Below are 19,463 nucleotides of genomic sequence, written 5' to 3'. Positions count from 1 at the left end.
TTCTGTCAGACTCATTGACTTCTGCTCATCACCATTCTTTCTACTTATAGTAGGGATTAGATTGTCATGTGAAATGTTTTAGGGGTTAAAATCGTGTAAGTATTTGTTTAGCCTGTTTTTGTCACTGCATATGCAGGTGTATGGGTGCGATTTTGTCAACAACAACAACAAAAAAAAATCCTTTCTTTTTTATTAGAAATATTTGTTGATGTCTCTACTTACATGTGTTTCTTGAACCCTTTTTAGAAAATCTTTTAAAATAAGATTTATTTGCATTTAAATATCATTTACGGATAAGCGGGAGAAAATTAATGAATGAATATCATTTAGAAAGTCAATGATCATTACTGGATACAAGTATCTTCTTAATGATCGTGTATGTGTTTGAGTGAAAGTAATGAAATGGCATCACTGTTCTAGAACATTAAATGACAGTATATTGGATTTCCTCAAATCTGTTATTTTAAATAAACCCACTTCATCTATTGTTTAGTGTTTTGCCAGAGATCTGCCTCTTTTTGTCAGAGCCGCACACGTAAAGTTCATCACTAACATCAGTCATGTCGGTTGGTGGGCTAGCTAGCTGCTAGCGAACATTTCTCGATTTGCATTGCTAGCTTGTCGGTCTATTGAGAAATGTAGACAAATCGGTAAAAGCATCCAAAAATATTTTGTTCATTATTCACAGCAATGAAGCAGTTGTTTGCAGGTCCCCAGGTGCCATATCATTCTCTGTGTATTTGCATACTGGAAATGACAGGTCCAAAACTGTGCCGCTTCTTTGTGGCACGATAAGCCGAGTTTATACTTAATGCAAACTGAAAGTACTGCGCTTTCTGGGTTGAATGTCTAAATGGGGAAAAAAAGAGAATATTATATATATATTTTTTTTAAATGCACATTTTAATTCAGTGTTGTTTTAAACGTAGTAAACAATATAATGATCTGTTGCACTTGTATATACTGCTCTTTAATTCTCTATTTTCTCACATCTAATTCAGTTAGTTGTTCTTTCAATCTTACATATTTAATACATTTTCTTTTGTGCTTCAGATACTGCCTTTTAACTACCTTTTTATCTGTCTGCCTTTTTATTTGTCTGTTTGTCTGTCTACATAATTACATTATCATGTACTTTGTTCTAATAACATCTTTACTTTGTTTCTTGTTTGATAATTTTTCTTTTCTACTAACTTATTTTATTACTGATCATTCTTTCTAATTTTTCACTTCTTTACTAATTAATTACCATTCCTCCCTACTTTCTTACTTACTAACTCAACTTCTTGTGTACCTTCTTTCTTTCTTTCTTTCTTTCTTTCTTTCTTTCTTTCTTTCTTTCTTTCTTTCTTTCTTTCTTTCTTTCTTTCTTTCTTTCTTTCTTTCTTTCTTTCTTTCTTTCTTTCTTTCTTTCTTTCTTACTAACATAACTTCTTTGCTTAATGCATGCCAATAATTTGAGCCTTCTAAAAGAGATTAACATCTTTTTCGACATGTTTAATAAATGAGAATCTACTCACTGCATCAGTTAGGGTTAAATAACTTGTTGCCTGCTGAAATATAATCAGCCATGGGGTAATTATCCAAATACAGGCGCTTACATATTTGCTTAGTTAAATCCAGGTGGTGACTTTTATATTTATATATATGTATATGTATGTGTGTGTATATATATATATTTATTTATTTATTAGGGCTGTCAAAATTAACTGGTTAATAATGCATTAACGCAAATTCATATTAACACCACAAATTTTATATATATATATATATATATATATATATATATATATATATATATATATATATATTAGGCTGTCAATATATTAGGCTGTCAATCGCTAAAAAAAAAATTATCTTGATTAATCTCAATTATCTTGCATAATTGTGAGTTAAATGGTGATTATTCACAAATTAGTCGCCCATTTTTTATCTGCTCTAAACGTACCTTACGTTAATACTTTTAAAGTTTTTAATACTCTAATTAACATGGGCATGGAAAAATCTGGATGCTATATGCAAATGTAAGTAATTATGGTGCTCAAAATCACGTAAATCATCAGGACACCAAATTGAACCTTTGCTCTGTTTCCACACGGACGGTTTTAATTACCGGATGTGTGCATCATGGCAGATTTTGGCATGATTTGAGACTAAACAAATGTTTAGTAAGTGAAACAGTTATGCGAACAGTTATGCTGAATTAATAGAATTAATAGTATGAGTGCTGTTAAAAAGAATTTGTATTAATTTCATTTTGCCAGCTCATATATATATATATATATATATATATATATATATATATATATATATATATATATATATATATATATATGAGTGTGTGTGTGAGAGAGAGAGAGAGAGAGAGAGAGAGAGAGAGAGAGAGAGAGAGAGAGAGAGAGAGAGAGAGAGAGAGAGAGAGAGAGAGAGTATAGACTCAACAAACACTCACTTTTGTTTTTTGTTTTGTTGTTGTACTTTTTTTTTTTTTTTACGGACCTTTAAATTTTTTGAAGTATTATTGCATGCCTTATTGCCTATGTTTGTGGATAATGCTATCCATCCATCCATCCATCCATACATCCATCCATCCATCCATCCGTATATCCACTGCTCTACTCAATCTAGTATGTCTTTAATGTTTTTTCTCAATATTTGGTCATCACATTCAAAGCACACCTCAGAGCAGATTTTATTAGGTATTTGCTGCTCTGGGTTGCATTCCTACATAAGCCATTGTAGAGATTGCGTTGATTGTTTGGGAACGACACACACCAGCCTTTGTCTGCCAGTCTAATTTCTGCTGCAGCTCTCAGTCCCAGATGAGGCACAGGTTGTGTTCAACCGGCTGAAGTGTGGAGGATCATAACAGGCCATGCCATTCAGTACCAAGGGCTTTTGCTGTGATTGCAGGTACATTCTCAGTGGATTCATGTGAAAATAAACTAAATGCACGCAGCCCAAGATGAAAGGAAAAACAACGTATACTTAAAGAGTCTATTTTCTGAATGTTATCTGTAGATGTTTAACAAAATAAAGCTCTGGTGTAAGACTTCTACTATTCAGTGTCGTAGCAGGTGTTAATGAGGAGTGAAACTTGATTTATCTCGGCACCTTTTATCCTGTCACATCTTCTAAATGCAGTACTACTGCCTCACCATTTGCATAGCATGCCTTCCTACTCGCTAATGTGATAATAGTTGCTAAAAATAAAGAGGATCAGTTCGAAATAGTTCATTTATCATTTGGAATCGAGCGTAATTCTGGTGTTGTGAAATGGTGTCGTGTGTCCCTGATTAACACTTCCTGCTTAAGCACACACAAACCCCCAAAAAGCGACATAATCTAGCTTGTTCAATCCATATCAGTACGGAGAGAGTGAGTATAAAAACAGAGGATTCCTATCGTTTAACACCATTCTGGTGTGCCACCTGGCCTTTCCAGCACCCCTGCTTGTTGTTGCTATGACAGTGACATATGAAGATAATAACTGCAGTTAGAGTGCAGTCTCGTAACACAGAAGGGGTTTGGTTGGTTTCTAGGGATTGAAAATATGTGATTTTGTGTTTCAGGCTTCCACCAGGAAATAGAAACTGTTGCCATCTGTGTGTTTAGTCGGATCGGGTGCAGTTTGTTTTCCTCATTGGTGTGAATCTTTGTTCGGTTCGGAACACACAAACATGCCAAATGTGCCGAGCGTCTGATGCGAGCGAGGTGGTCTCGGTCTGCTTCTCCAGCACGGTTCATTCAGTGAGAAGGTGATTCATTACTGGAAGTGAACCCAAATTAGCCATGAGTTCTGGTGAACCAAATGGCACAGATTTAGTGCTGCATTAGTTATTTGTCAAATTAAATATTAAATTAATACGCACCAGCTCTGTTCTCTGTGCTCAAGTAGTGATTGTGATTTGCCATTTTCTGTCACTAAATCTTTACGAACAAATGGAAGAGATTTATAAGTATCATTTTAGGCCTGCCTTAACTCTCTGTTTTGTATCTTGTGTGCTTAATTATGAACAGTGTGAAAAAAAACCAATCCAAAGAGTAAATCAAATATGTTTATATATTTTTGTCAGACGCCTTTAATCCAGAGCCACTTACAATTGCCTCATATATACAATTGAGCAGTTAAGGGTTAAGGGCCTTGCTTAAGGGCCCAGCAGGGGCAGCCTAGTCCTGGTGGGATTTAAACTCAACTCTGATCAGTCAGCCAACATCTTAACCACTGACCTACCACTTCCCAAGTACAAATAATACAAGTATCTTTTGGTGTAGGCTCAAGCAACAGTCTAGTAGGTGTTTCTCCACCTGGCCAATCCAAGAAAAGGTCAATTGCAGCTGCCCAAAAAGACATTTTGTGGCTAAGGGAAAAGAAATAACAGTCCATACAAAAAAAAACAAATTCTTATCAAAGTAATGACATTTGTACATTTTTACGTGTCAAACCGTCATCTTCGGAATCCCTCACGCCGGATTTAAAATAACAGCAATGCAGCTTCTTTTAGAGCAAGACAATGGAGAGCATGAGGTAAAGTGTCTTGCTCTAGTTTTTATTGCATGGCTTTTATAGGAAAGGCCTCAGGGGAATTCCGCAGACAGAGCGGAAAGGGAATGGTGTTCATAACCATGGTAAAAGCTCTCCTGGGGCCGAAGAGACACTTTAAGTCCACTGACCATCATGATTAGACTGAGATTAGACTAAGAACCATGGAATTGTTTGGTTTTCATAAAGAAACATAAGGGAAAAAAAATGTTTTCGGTTCTACGGGGAGGTTCTCAAGTGCTTTCAAGTGGCCTACATGTTGCAGTTATCACCAAATGTGATTTATTTTGTTTGTTTGTTTATTTTGAATAATGTCTGAGTCTTTTTTGAATACTTAAGCATATATTGTCAGCCACTATTGTTTAATTAAACATAGCAATGAAAGGAGTTCAGCCTCGAATTCCGATTGTATGCATACAGAAGATTTATATATTTGTTTTTTTTTAAGTAAACACTTAATTATCCAACCCGGAGATCCATAGCAATGTTGCGGAATAAGCGAATGCAAATGTCATGATTTGTAAAGTATCTCATTTCCTCAGTATAAGGATTATGTGTGATGTCGCTGTGGTGTCAGCTGTGTTTTGCGCTCAGGTTCATATAAATCTTCATCACTCACCTGCTGGCAGTAGCCTGTTCACGTGAAGAGCGATACCGGTTCGGGTTCTTAACCACCGTGTAAAAATACACCCGGCTAACACTGCTTTCAATAGTTTACACACTAAAATGTATTAAGGAAAAAAAACATCAATCGATCACCATTATTTTCTTTTTTTGTGACTGTAGGTGATTATTATTAATTGCCTTAATTGCATTTTTGAAGGGAACAATTGTCAAAGTGTAACCAGAAAATTACACTCATCACTGTGTCACATTAATCAAAAGCAGTTCTTTCTATTCTACTGAGTTTCCATTCTTCTGATCCGTAGTAATTGAAACTTCACTATTAGTCATCAGCGATGCGTTCGTTCTTTGTCGACATAAAAAAATACGCTTATCGGACGTAACATTAAAATCATTGAAAGGTGAGGCGCATAAAACCGATTCAATTCGGTGGCTCCTGCCAAAGGGGGGGAGAAACATTTGGCAATATTTGGGCTGCTGGATGACTCCCTCAGAGCATCTATACAGCAGGAGGTGATCCGGGGTGTTTTTGTTGTGAGTGGTTAGTACCTACCAAAGTGTCGCAAGAAAGGACAATGAAAGTTATTGCACTTTATGATATAAAGAAAGGAAGCAGAACACAGTGAATCTCTTTTAGAGAAAATGTCATTCCCATCAGAAAGTACATACACTACATAGTAAATGCACATGAGATTTATATGTGTTTTTCAAGCCTCCAATTCCACATTTAATCCCCATTTGCTGTCATAATACCAATACCCTCCACTATTCTGGGAAGCTGTTCGACTAGATTTGGATGTGTGCTTGTGGAGATTTGTGCTCCTTCAGCTACAAAGGTGTCTGTAAAGTCAGGTAGTGATGTAGGTGAGGAGGCCTGGGGTCCAGTCAGCGTGCCAAATCATCCCAAAGCTGTTCAACAGGGTTTATACCAGGCCTCGAGAGATCTTCCACTCCAACCCATGTAAACCATATCTACAAGATGTTGGCTTTGTGCACAGGGGCATTTTAATGCTGGAAGGTTAATTCTTAATATCCTATAAAATTATGTATCTTATTCATTTGTGTCTCCAACTTTGGGGTAACTGTTCGGGGGAAGAACTAAATGGAAAAGCGTCCCAATACTTTTGTCCACATTGAGTATAATAAGGGCGACGTCACTTATACATTACAGCAAAGAGATTTTTCTTTCTTTCGCATATTCCAGCAATGTTCCAAAGCTGGGGTCAGAGCCCAGGGTCAGCCATGATACAGCGCCCCTAGAGCATAGAAAGTTAAGGGCATTGAACAAGGTTCCAGGAGTGTCAGCTTGGTGATACTGGGGTTAGTATCCCTGACCATCTGCTCGGTAACCCAGAGTCTTAATCACTAAGCTGCCACTTCTCCAAAAAAAACAGGTTTTCGCATATCCCTGCTTGTCAGAAAGCCTGGGTCAGAGTGCAGGGTCGGCCACAACACAGCACCCCTGGAGCAGACAGGGTTAAGTGCCAGTGTCAGTTTGACAGTGCTGGAGATTAAACCCTGGACTCTATGATCAGTAACCCAGAGCCTTAACCACTGAACCACTGCTGCCCTGTATGTGTTGCAAATGTTTGGATTGTCCACCAGGCAAATCGCTATATAAGCCCCTGCATTTTAAACAACAGTATATTCAATTGTGGGATTTAATAAGAAAAAATGACCCAATAACAGTCAGAAATGTAGTTATAAAAAAATGCATCAACACGATCTGGCCAATCAGGACTGAGCTTTGAACATGTAGCAGCTGTATAACTGTGTTCTAAAAGGAAATGAACAGCAAACAATGAGTAAGGAAGAAAACACCTAATGAGGTGAGCGTTTTCTCCTTCGTCATTGGCATCTCTCTCTCTCTCTCTCTCTCTCTCTCGCTCTCTCTCTCTCTCTCTCTCTCTCTCTCTCTCTCTCTCTCTCTCTCTCTCTCTCTCTCTCTCTCTCTCTCTCTTCTTAATAGACAACAAATTTTCCCACATTCTACACCTTATACCAAAAGGCATGAAGAAAATCATAAATGTAAACTATACTTAAGGGACCGTCAGTATATTTGGGAGATTTTTTAATGTAAAAAATTTACAGAAATCAGTATGCTGATCTTCAAGGAGGAGAATGAGAGTATTTAAAGTGCCTTTGCTTTGTTTTTAGCATTTTTTTAAAAAAAATATTATTTTATATATATATATATATATATCAGGGAACCAACCCCAGCCACTTTCAGTGCCGGTCCCAAGCCCGGATAAATTGGGGAGGGTTGCGTTAGGAAGGGCATCCAGTGTAAAAACATGTGGCGACCCCTAACGGGAGAAGCCGAAAGAAAGTTTTATATATATATATATATATATATATATATATATATATATATATATATATATATATATATATATATATATATATATATATATATATATATTTATATATATATATATATATATATATTTATATATATATATATATATATATATTTATATATATATATATATATATATATATATATATATATTTATATATATATTTATATATATATATTTATTTATATATATATATATATATATATATATATATATATATATATATATATATATATATATTTTTTTTTTTTTTTTTTTTTTTTTTTTTTTTTTTTTACAAGGCTTATTCTTACAATATACTTGCCATCATAATTAAATAGTGCCATCTCTGTGAACCTGCAGTCTGGAGAGAGTGAACCATATGAGAAACACCTAAACTAGGATTTGCCTAGTTGAGGGGGGGGGTGGTAGGGGGTAGGGAGAGAGAAAGAGAAAGAGTGGTGGCACCGCTCCTAGAAACCTCTCAATACCATCAATACAATAATCTCTCCGATCGAATAATGCCATGAAAATGTGTAACCTGCATAGTAAGTATTAGGGATGTCATTGGGCATTTGATTCAGCTCTTTTTATGCTGATTGCTGCTGTGTGCTAAAGGTGATGCTCTTAATGTGCTGAGTTTCATGTTTAAGATAGTGTGATAAAGTTATCGATATATAGTGAGTATACACAGTATGTGTCATGGAGAATTCAGCTGGCAAACCTGAGTGAACAGACTGCAGTATCATCGAGCGCCGTCAATCAAACGGTGTCCAGTCTGACAAGCGTGAGTGTCTTAGTGCTCAGTGCTCGCAGGAGTGAGTGCATTGAGTGAAATGGGTACAGTATCAGCGAGACCTGTCGATCAAACGGTGTCCAGTCTGACAAGCGTGAGTGTCTTAGTGCTCATATGAAGGTTCACTGCTCCACCCCCTCCATACCAGCGGTGGACAACATACACAAACCATGTAATTGAGTTAAAGTAGAGCTAAAGCACAAGGTAAACTATCACTCCAGTAAAAGTGTCCCTTTAAACTTTCTCTTGAGTAAAAGTACAAAAGTTTTTGCCTTCAAATGTACTTAAGTATCCAAAGTACTATGATTTATTATGACTTTAATGTTCCTATCATTTTGATCACAAGACTCTTTGTTTAATCAACTCAGTTTATGTGAAAAGACTTTGTTTTTCTCAACACAACAATCTATTAATATAATGATATTAATGAGTCAAACACTGATTGATGTCTATTACAATTATCATGAGACCAAAACCTTCTTTTCAATTACAAAAAAAAGAAATAAATCGTGCAAATACGCTCACGTGTGTTGTGGTAAAATCGATTCAGGAGTTTCTTTGTCATCATTTATCATTTATTCCTCTCTAAATGTTCTGCTGTTGAACTGAACTGTATGTTGGTGATAAGTAGATACACAACAAGCGCCAATCAAAACACCTTCAAAACAGATCGCGAGCTCGAAACTGAATGGCGGATTGCTGCGTGTTTGACCAGTTAAGTTTTTTTATCCTCGTAAATAAAAAGGAACGAAATCCACACGCCATTCTGGTCTCTAAAACCATCTATCATACGTTCACCTTTTTTTTATATATTTTTTTTATTTATTAATTTTTTTTTTTTTAGAAAACCCATAATAAATATATTTAATATCAGGTTAGTGTTTGTGCTGTAGGAAGATGCTGTAGGTCTGTACATTTGTAGAGTAGTACCTTGACCTACGAGTTTAATTCGTTCCGTGGCCGTGCTTGTATCTCAATTTGCTCGCGCATCAAATCAATTTTCCCAATTGAAAATACTTAAAATGGCATTAATTAAACTCGTTTTTTACTATCACTCCTGTACACTACGTATCTCTAAATTAAAAATTTTGCTTATCTTAATTTTCGTTACAGTCTCCACTTTCTGGCTTCGCTTCGCCATCTAGCAGCGGCGTCTCGAGCTCGTGCCTCAATTTTTTGCTCGCGTAAACAAAGCAAAAATTCGACCGAGTGACCGCTCGCACCTCGGAAAACTCGTACATTAAAGCACTCTTAGGTCAAGGTACCACTGTATATTACTCCCACAGGGGAGTGGTGGCTCCAGTGGTTAAGGCGCTGGATTACTGATCGGAAGGTCGGGGGTTCAAGCCCCGGTATTGCCAAGCTGCCACTCTTGGGCCCTTGAGCAAGGCCCTTAACCCTCTGTGTGCTCCAGGGGCGCCGTACTATGGCCGACCCTGCGCTCTGACCCCAGCTTCCAAGCAAGCTGGGATATGCGAAGAACAACATTTCACTGTGCTGTAATGTATATGTGACAAATAAAGGCTATTCTATTCTGGCTATTCCATTATTATTATATTATTATTATATTGTTGTATAGGATACTGGAACTGGTGCTTTTTTATGAACAAATATAAGTAAAGAACACAGTATTGGTTGCAGCCATACTTTCCTAGAAATGTACTCAAAGATGTTAATTTGTATAGAAATGTTTATAACATAATAGTTTTATGGTGCTGGGAATTGTTGATTGTCCTGATCTGCTTTTATGACTGATTTTTTGTTTTTTTTTGTATATGTGGGGAGCTCAGTATCTCATAGAAGAAAGAATGGGAGGCAGGAAACAGGTTGGTTTCAAAACATTTGGCATAATTTTTTTTCCAACAAAACTCAGCACACACACACACACACACACACACACCACTCACAACAGAACAAATTTTTTAATTAAACTACGCGCAGGTGTGTGATATTACCACTCATTTCCTCCGGCTTCACCCTCCGTTCTCCAAAAAGAACAAATCGCATAGCAACTCTGCAGGATTGTTCTTTTTATGTGTTATTTGAGAAACTCTTTCCTGAAACTAACCTCTTTTGAGTTCTAAACCTGTTCTCTATGTAGAGAACACAAAGGTTGTGGAGTGTTTAGCGGCAGGCCGCGAGTGCTGTCTTGCATTTATCCTTCACACCGAAGTAAACCTCAATTGAGAAAATCCACAGCGAACCCCCCTGACTCGTGGTTGTTCGAGCTGAGGCGAAAAGTACTCGGGTTATGATTAAGGTCAGCGTGCATCAGCAGGCCTTATTGACCGACCGAGAGTGATGAAGTGCGCTTATTTTAAAGCTTGACCTACAGCTGCAGCTGTTGCCTCGCTCCATGGGGAATGTTTCTCTTTAACGAACGATGGCGTTCATTATTTGGCCGGCTTGCTCCTGCATTCAGCAGTTTAATTACCGCTTTGTCGCACACGTGATAAACGCCTGGCTAATTTGATGAGCGCTCGCAAGATCATAACCCGAGCTCTTTAGAATTTATAGGTGTTCCTTTTTATGTTGCATTTATAATACCCGTGTTTAAGAAAGGTACAAGCCTACACGAACCTGATACTCGCCGTGGTAATCCGGTGCCGCCTGATTAATTGAAAACTTTATGACGGGAAAGGCAAGCTTGTTCTCTTTATTAATATGGGTCGTCTTTATTACTTTATTGCGTCCGGTTAATTGCGTTGCGCAGGAAAATGTAGCGAAGTGGCACAACGTCACGTTCACTCTAGTAGACTTCACATGTCTGGTATAGGTTTATATTTCCATCGGACCAGCCTTAGAGCTGAGAGCCGCGGGTCCGTGTGGCGAGATACCGACAGGTAGGTCACACGTACGCTGTTGTTTCGAGGAAAACGAGGCTCTCACAGCATCGTAAACACGAGTGCTTTCCGACACGCTTCTGTGGAGTTTGCCGAGCCTTCACAGAGAACCGTTACAACGCAAACAGCGAGCTCTGAACCCTGACCGTTTGTAGGTTATCCATAGATAAATCAACACTGATGTTTTTGTGCATTTCAGGATCCTGCTTCTACAGCTGTGTTTCCTGCGTTTTCAAATGATTTGGTTTTGCTTGGGTAAAACGGAAAGAATCAATCGACAAAAATAATTTTATGCTCATAGGGCTACATAGGCCCTTCATAATGCCTTAGACCAGTAAATATATCCTATTAAGGCTAAGCCCAATAGGGCTGTGGTTGGGTTCGATTTTACACCTGGCATGTAACCTGGACTTTTGTAGGCATAATTTTCTGACTGTCTCCATGCTAATATAATGCGAACTGGCTTTGTAGCTATCGTTCAATAAAGGTTAAACCATATACAGTACTTACTACTTATGAAAATGATGTCATATCTTCTCTAGCACCTTAAGTACACCTTAATTTGTTTTATTACTGAAATCTATGAGTAAGCTATGAACCTACAGTATATTTTTAACTGCCCAATTTTGCTGAAGCTGCGCTCTTAGTAATGCCAGGTTCTAGTTCTCGGCTTGCCGGAGTGCAACCCGATGTGGTCTTCTGTTGATGTAGTTCATCCCCCTCAAGTTTTTTAATTCAGTTAGATTTGTATAGCACTTTTAACAATGGACAATGTCTCGAAGCATCTTAATCACAGATGAATAGATTATAAATATAACTTTTAAATTGATCAATCAGTCCATATAAATGTATCCGTTATAAGTTTCAATTTAATGAGCAGCCATGGCGAATGTGGCAAGGAAAAACTAGCTGAAATGTTATGGGGAAGAAACCTTGAGAAGAACCAGACTCCAAAAGGAAGATTTTCAGTTGTTCACTGATGGACACTTAAATGCAAAACTGTTCATGGTAACTTTAGTCCCTTTTAGCAGGATGCTATTTGGTTTCTTCTCACCACTAAAGAGTACAAGCACATTCCTTTTTGGTGTAGTTTGACCACCCCCACAAGCTTTTTACACATTTTGTGCCTTCTGAGATGCCTTTCTGTTTACTACAGTTGTAAAGAGGTAGTTATTTGAGTTCCTGCCAGCTCGCACTAGTCTCTAATCAACACACAGAACGGCAACTCACCGGATGTTTTTTGTTTTTCACACCATTCTGTGTAAACTACAAAGACTGTTGTGTCTAAAAATGAGATTTTCAAATATTTAAAGCAGCCCATCTGGCACCAGCAAACATGGCACACTTAAAGAGATCAGATGTTTTCTCTGTCTTCTGATGTTTGATATTAACTGAAGCTCAGGTCAGCAGGTGGTTTGGCTTCACTGAATTGCCCTTAGGTTTAAATGCGTGTATGTGTGTGTGTGTGCATACTGTGCTTATGTCATTTGCAGGCTACGGATCCATCACGTCCCTGACCAGGATGATGCTCCTACTGAAAATGAGTGATTGAAATAAAGATAAATGATTAAAATTCCCACATCAGTGCTCTTGTAAGCAACGATGCAAGTGAGGAAGAGATGATTGTTGGCAAAGAAACAAAGATTTCTTGCAGCAAAATAGTTTTGCATTTCTTAACTCTAAGGCACGTTATTGAATCTCTAGTACTGGCTGATGAAATTAGTCGGATTTCGGTTGAAAACTGCCGAGAATTATTTGAGGTCATGATAAATAAAAAAAGACACCGCCGAGCCCGTGTGTCACCTTACCGTGCGAAAGGATTTCTCAATAGCTAGTTAATGTATTCTTCTTTTCCACAGGAACACTGCAGTGCGAGAAGCGATGTACAAGGATTACAGATCTGGCAGAGCTGCAGGTAAGAGCTGCACAACAAACTCAGCACCATGGCAAGAAGCTGAAGTCACTTCCTGGCCGCCGGAAAATGTGCGATTGCTGTGCACTTGGTAAATCTGTGTGAGGATAAGGGCTTTTACTAACAGGAGGCAAAATGTGTCTCGTCCCTTCACGTCCATGATTTTGAGTTTTACTCCAAAAGAGGACCTTTTCCTTTATAGCCTCTCTAGCTTTTTGATTGGCTGAAAGTTTTCCTATTTCTGAAAAAGTGTTTTCCCAAACAAGAGTCAAACAATGGGTTTAGGCTGCATAAACACCTTCAACAGTATCAACCTCCCAGCAGGAAATTGTAGTTTTCTCCTGATTTTCTAGATCACTTCTCGTCCCCATTAGTCAGCCCTGTCAGCTTTCAGGAGCTTTAAAGGAAGCTCCATTCGTTTTTTTTGTTTTTTCAACCGACAAATTAACGTCAAGAGTTTTACAAGGTTGTTTTTCAGGTTTACAATCCAAATTGCTTTAAGTAATTGTAGGCATTATTAAACAATCGCCAGAACCAAACAGCAGTCGAATCAATGCTACCGATTTTTGCTCTGATTCAGATTTGGCAAATGAACAAACATCCATTTATGCAGGAGACAGAGGCTGAATCTCAAATCAAATTTCACTTTATATACACATATATGGACAAACGTATCGGGACACCCAAAATTTCTAGCCGTTTGTTAGCACAAAGTTGGAGGCACACAGTTTTATAGGATGTCTTTGGATGCATTTTCCCTTTAATTCAATAAGGATCCACAATTTTGTTATAGTTGGAGTGAAAGAGCTCGAGTGGCCTGCTGTAGATGAATTGCAACACTGACTGCACTCCTTGCCTCCTCACCTCAGCTTCATCTGCACCTGATTTGTGTCTGAATGAGCACAAATCTCCACAAGCACACTCCAAAATCTAGTCTTCCTAGAAGAGTGGAGTGAATTATAAGAGTAAATGGGGACTAAATGTGGGATGCAATGCTCGAAAATCACATACCAATCTTATAGTCAGGTGTCCACAAACTTTTGGCAATATTGTATATATGCTCATATGTTACAACCTAAAGTGGTCTGCAGTGGTCAGTGGTCAGAGCCAAGGCTGGTCCGTGTGGTCCGATCCAACAGACGAGCTTCTGTAGCTCCAACCACTGAAGAGGTGAATGCTGTATCACGGGAGCTTTGAGAATGGATTTTAACTGTAGCTAATGTCAACAGTCTGCTACACTGACTACTGTTTGCATTTAATCACCATCACTGCACATCCTTAACATTGTTCAGCTGTAATAAACGGACATTCGGTGCCCCCCAGATGAGGAAGGGTTTCCTCTTGAGTCTGGTTCTTCTCAAGGTTTCTTCCCTACGCCGTCTCGAGGAGTTTTTCTTTTCTTGCTAATTAGGGAAAACTTACACTTATAAAGAACAATTTTATTCTTACCACATTATATGTGTGAAGCTGCTTTTAGACAATGTCCATTGTTAAAAGCTCTATAGAAATACAAATATATTGAATTGAATTGTTAATGCTTAACATGTCAGGACTGTTTTTTTGGCAGCAAAAGGGGTGGCTGATCAGTTATGCCTGATCAGTGCACTTATGAGAAACACATTTTCTCAGCTGCTGTATCATACTAGTGCAGATTCCGCGACAAATTTGCTCATCATATTCCCATCGCTTTTTTGTACACCCTGTAGAAACCACCATTTATGTTTTAAGCTTTGAATGACTTCAAGCTGAATTAGCTAGCTAATAATTTCTGTCCAAAGTTTCACCCCTGCTCAAACCAGTAAGCTTACACACACTCTGAGGTGAGTGTTAGCTATCAGATAAACCAGTACACACTTTATTGGTTACTGCATCTCACAGCGAGTTCACCTTCAAACAGCAGGGCTTGAGTGGGATCAAACCTAGACAGACGGAATGAGTCGGTCAACAGCGAGAGAGTCTGTGAGGGAATGAAAGTAGTTAATTTTGTGAAAGCTCAAAGGAACAAGGTGGCTGTAGGAGATGAGCATGCCTTTTTTCTATTAAGCTCACGCTAGGCTGCCCAGAGCGGTGGGGTCACGGTGAATTCGGAGACAGACCGCTGGCCTGTCATACACATGGCCGCTTTTACACTCGACAGTCCTGAGCTGCAGCTGCACCAACTAAAGCTTCCCCTTTACTCAGGAGCCTTACTCCCATTAAGCAGAACTCTGACTCATCGATCAGTAGGTGGCATGTCTCAGTTAAATGTTTGAAAGACACCTTCACTGTCTCTGTTCTGGCACTTGTGTCCTTTATATAACTTTATATATACTTTCTGTGTGTATATATATATATATATATATATATATATATATATATATATATATATATATATATATATATATATATATATATATATATATAAGTTTTCCTTTGGGTTTTCAAGTGCTTTAAAGGTTTCACACCACATTACCTGCACAAGCGTGAGAAATTGTCATCCTCTTCTTTTCTCGTGGGGGGTTGGAGGAGGGAGGGGGGGTTTGAATTGTGAAGGGCTCAGGCTGTGACTGGCAGCAGAGCGGTCTGTAATGAGCTCACGGCCCAGGTGAATTTGTCTTCTTAATGAATCCCGGGCGCCTGATTGATATAATGTATAATAGAAGTCGAGGACCGCAAAGTGGCCGAGCGACCGACTTGCTCTCGCACCGTGTGACTCAAAACCGGCAATTAATAACACCAGGGCTTTTTTTTTTTCATGTTCATAAAACCAAGCCATCTGTTGTGGCTTTAAGACCTTCTGGACTGGAGCGAGAGGTGAAATTGCTTTTGATATATCTCGCCATATTCTCTTTCTCTTAAAATATAGAAGCGTGTGCGAAATATTGGTTTGATGGAATAGCCGATGTTTCATATTATTTCAAGATTGATCAGGTCTTATAAACAAGAACGGCGCTCTTTTTTTTTTTTTTTCCTCATAAAGCCCTTGCTCTCACCTCCGGATTTTAGACTGTAATAGTATAACTTGGTGCACCGTGACCCACAGCCGTGGAGCGAAAAGATAGTGAGTCCTGACACTTTTCGGGCAGAAGAACGAGGTTAAAATGCTTTCCAGCTGCATCAGCCAGACGAATATATCAATATTTATTTGGCAGGTGGGTCCCAGCTCTAATCCGATTGTTGGAATATTGCTCTAGTTCTGTATCTCTCTACTGTCCTCCACAGGGACATTGCGGTGCACGTTGGCCACAAAAATGCATCCCATCATGCACGAGTTTCCTCTTGAGCTTAAACTAGCCAGTGCAATCTTTTCCCCCCTGTATTCTCTGTTGAGACGAGGAACGGTTATTTATTTACTTACAGATGTATTACATTTCTCTGTGTGCGTGTGCACGTATGTCTGAATTTTACCATTTAAAATTAGTGAACACTCCAAGCAAGAGAAATAAAAGCCCCAAACACTTTTATAATCTACATGATTCATTTACGCTTGAGGTCTGGTCTGGTGTATAAATCAGCTGTGATGATAAATAATGACAGGCTAATTAAAAAATGGAGGCCTACGAGCAGTCAGCATTGGCAGATTCAGACAGATGATTAAAAATACTATTAGAAATAATTGACCAGAATATTTCTTGTCTCCTAACAGACTATGAAATGGACCAGACGCAACGCTAAACATGACAAATGCTCATATTTTAAGAGCTAAAAGACACCAAAAAATTCGGCAACGCAGAACTTACGAAGTTCATCCTTCTAAATCTCCTTAAATTAAAGAATGAAAAATTCATTAAAAAATATATAAAGTAGATCAGTTAGGTGATTGTAAATCATTGTCAGAAATTGGTGAGAAAGAGATTTGACATTGTTTTACATTGAAATGTATTCATTCTTTTGATTATTGTTATTTTATGATTTAAATGTATAAGAAAATCGATTTGAGTGTTTCAGGCACATGACCTTGATTTGTACATCAGGGAATTAAAGATATAAAATGTATATGTAAATATATATATTGTTGCCTTATTATACTGTGTTTTCAGTGATTATTCATTCAGCAATACATCAACAAAACAAGACTCCTCTTCCATTTATTCCATTTATTCCCTTTATATATATATATATATATATATATATATATATATATATATATATATATATATATATATATATATATACATATATTTTTTTTATTTTTTGTATTGTATCATGCTGTTATGTTACCTTATTAGATTTAAGAGCAAACAGTAAAATACCTTATGAATGTATTATACTTAATGGACAGATTTTATAGTCTGTATGGTCTACAGTACATGTTTTCTTATTGGTTCTACTCCAGATGATGACTTAGCTGATGTGCGTTCCAAAACCACGATAAACGGACGCCACCACAGAAATGCTATTTCATGTATACAGTACTGTATTAACATTTAACTTCATTTTATAATGAATAATTATATTTTTTATAATAAATACAAGTTTTCAACATAAAACTCCATAAAAACAATTCCCTATAAGTGTTTTGGTCTGTGGTGCTATCAGCGAGAGCACAGGAAAATCAGCCAAACTAATTACCTTTGGACACAAGGTAGTGACAAAAAAAAACCCAAAAAAAACCTGAATGTCAAGCAAAGGTAGTGCAAGAAGTCTTCAGTAGAACCAAAGGGAAAACACTGTGTACTGTAGCTCATACAGACCATAAAATCTGTCCATAAAGTACATTTAAGTTCATAAAATATTTTAGTGTTTGTGCTCAAATCTAATAAGGTAACATTACAGCATGAAACATAAAGTTATGCCTGATCGCTGTGCATCAAATAGTTTCAAATATGTAATGATCTTATTATTGAAGTTTGTGGACACCTGATCATTAGTGTCGTATTAGTTTTTTGAACAGCCCATTCCAAATTTAGTCTACTTTTTTAAAAGATTTTCCATTAGATTTGAAAGTATGTCTCCCACTTTGTGTAACAATTTGGGGAAGAACCACATATGTCTGGAAAAATCAGGTGTTCATATACTTTTATTTTATAGAGTGTATGTGACTCTCAAAGTGAGGCCTCTTATTATTATGTGCCTTAAGTGACACACAAATTTGTTCCCAGTCCACTTAGAGCACATTTTTGATAGATATGAATGTAGTTACCTTATTATGAACACTACCTAGTTATGGCTTTTCATATGCAGTATTTAGTCTGGTTATGTAGCTTTCTAGATGATGGTTATGGCCTACACAACAATAGGTTTTAGCTAAATATATATGATTTTATATGATATATATGCAGCATGCTAGATCCTGGCAATAGTCATGTCCACGTCAGTTACTCAGTCAGTGTGTGTTCTCACTCTGACAGCTACCCGTCGCAGTAATTGCACAATCACGTGTCCGCCTACATTTTGCACCGATTCGGTCAATACAGAACAACCAGCTACAATACGAGACTCATTTATGGGACCTACTTGCATTGCAGCCATCGTGTGGACTATTCTCTTTGTTGGAAAAATTGTATGCGTGGGTGTTTTCCGAGCTGATACGTTCATAGAGATTTCTCATCTACTGCATATGTCAGATGTGCAGAGGTTACGGAGGTGAAGTGGGAACCAGCTCGAGGAGAGGGTGGCCGTAATGACTGGCAGCTTGTCAGCGCTTTGAATTGGTTTTATACCCCAGCAATTAAGTGGGTATGCTTTTTTTGTTTTTACTGCATTAAAAACCATTTCCCGTCTCATTCCTTTTCTGCTTGAGAAGCGAAATTGGCTAGAAAATGGTTTGTTTGATTTATAGTTTTCTTTTTTTTTAAAAAAACCTTTTTTTCTTCTTCTTCTTCTTCTTCTAATTTCTTCTCATGACCGTGCTGCCACAGTGCTAATGCTCCTCCTTAATAACGGCCAAAGACCCATTGTAATTACCCATGATATTTTCTTTTTTCTTTTTGCAGCACGAAGTCAAATTACTTTGTGATTCAGATGCGCTCACGGAATAAGGAAGTCGCTGAAAGAACATCAGAGTTCAAAAGAGGGAAAAGATGGAGAGGGGGAGGATGGGGGGTAAAGGGAACAGGCCGTCCCTATGGATGAAGTAAATGAAATAAAAGTACAGGCTGACTTTCAATCATTTCGAGGGGAAGCAGAGACATAATTTGATTTCACCTGGCAAACATTTAACCTATTTTTATTTGGGCCAGCTGCTTGTAACATCTTATTCTGATAACATTTACTTTGTTTTCCACCTATGACCACCTACAAATGCCAAATCCAATTTTTGCTCTCGTGTTCGTGTTTTTTCCCCCCTTCCTGAAGGAGCATCCACAATGCATTTTGATCGCATGCATAGCTGATGCATCGATTCGTTTCCCACATTCGCCTCATTTGCATATAAAGGAGCTACCTGGCACGGCGTGACATTTAAAGCAGTTGCGTGTCTGTCTGA

General features: G+C 37.8%; 1 protein-coding gene across 6 annotated transcripts in view; it reads left to right on the top strand.

Annotated features, from left to right (window-relative positions):
* The window catches only part of enox2 (ecto-NOX disulfide-thiol exchanger 2), a 262,970-nt gene that overhangs the window by 49,557 nt on the left and 193,950 nt on the right, over window positions 1-19,463 (top strand). For 5 of the 6 annotated variants that reach the window (XM_083547028.1, XM_083547031.1, XM_083547035.1 and 2 more), the window contains one exon: window positions 13,005-13,060. In XM_083547028.1, coding sequence (XP_083403154.1) covers window positions 13,027-13,060 — 34 coding nt within the window. In that variant the 5' untranslated portion in view covers window positions 13,005-13,026. Of the gene's footprint in view, window positions 1-10,092; window positions 10,129-13,004; window positions 13,061-19,463 lie in introns of all 6 variants that reach the window. The other variant, XM_083547036.1, reaches the window with a different exon arrangement.

The sequence above is a fragment of the Silurus aristotelis genome (genome assembly GCF_946808225.1).
Source record: "Silurus aristotelis genome assembly, chromosome: 7".
Lineage (NCBI taxonomy): Eukaryota > Metazoa > Chordata > Actinopteri > Siluriformes > Siluridae > Silurus > Silurus aristotelis.
Note: the sequence above shows the minus strand (reverse complement) of the source record. Positions and strands in the feature narration are given on the sequence as shown.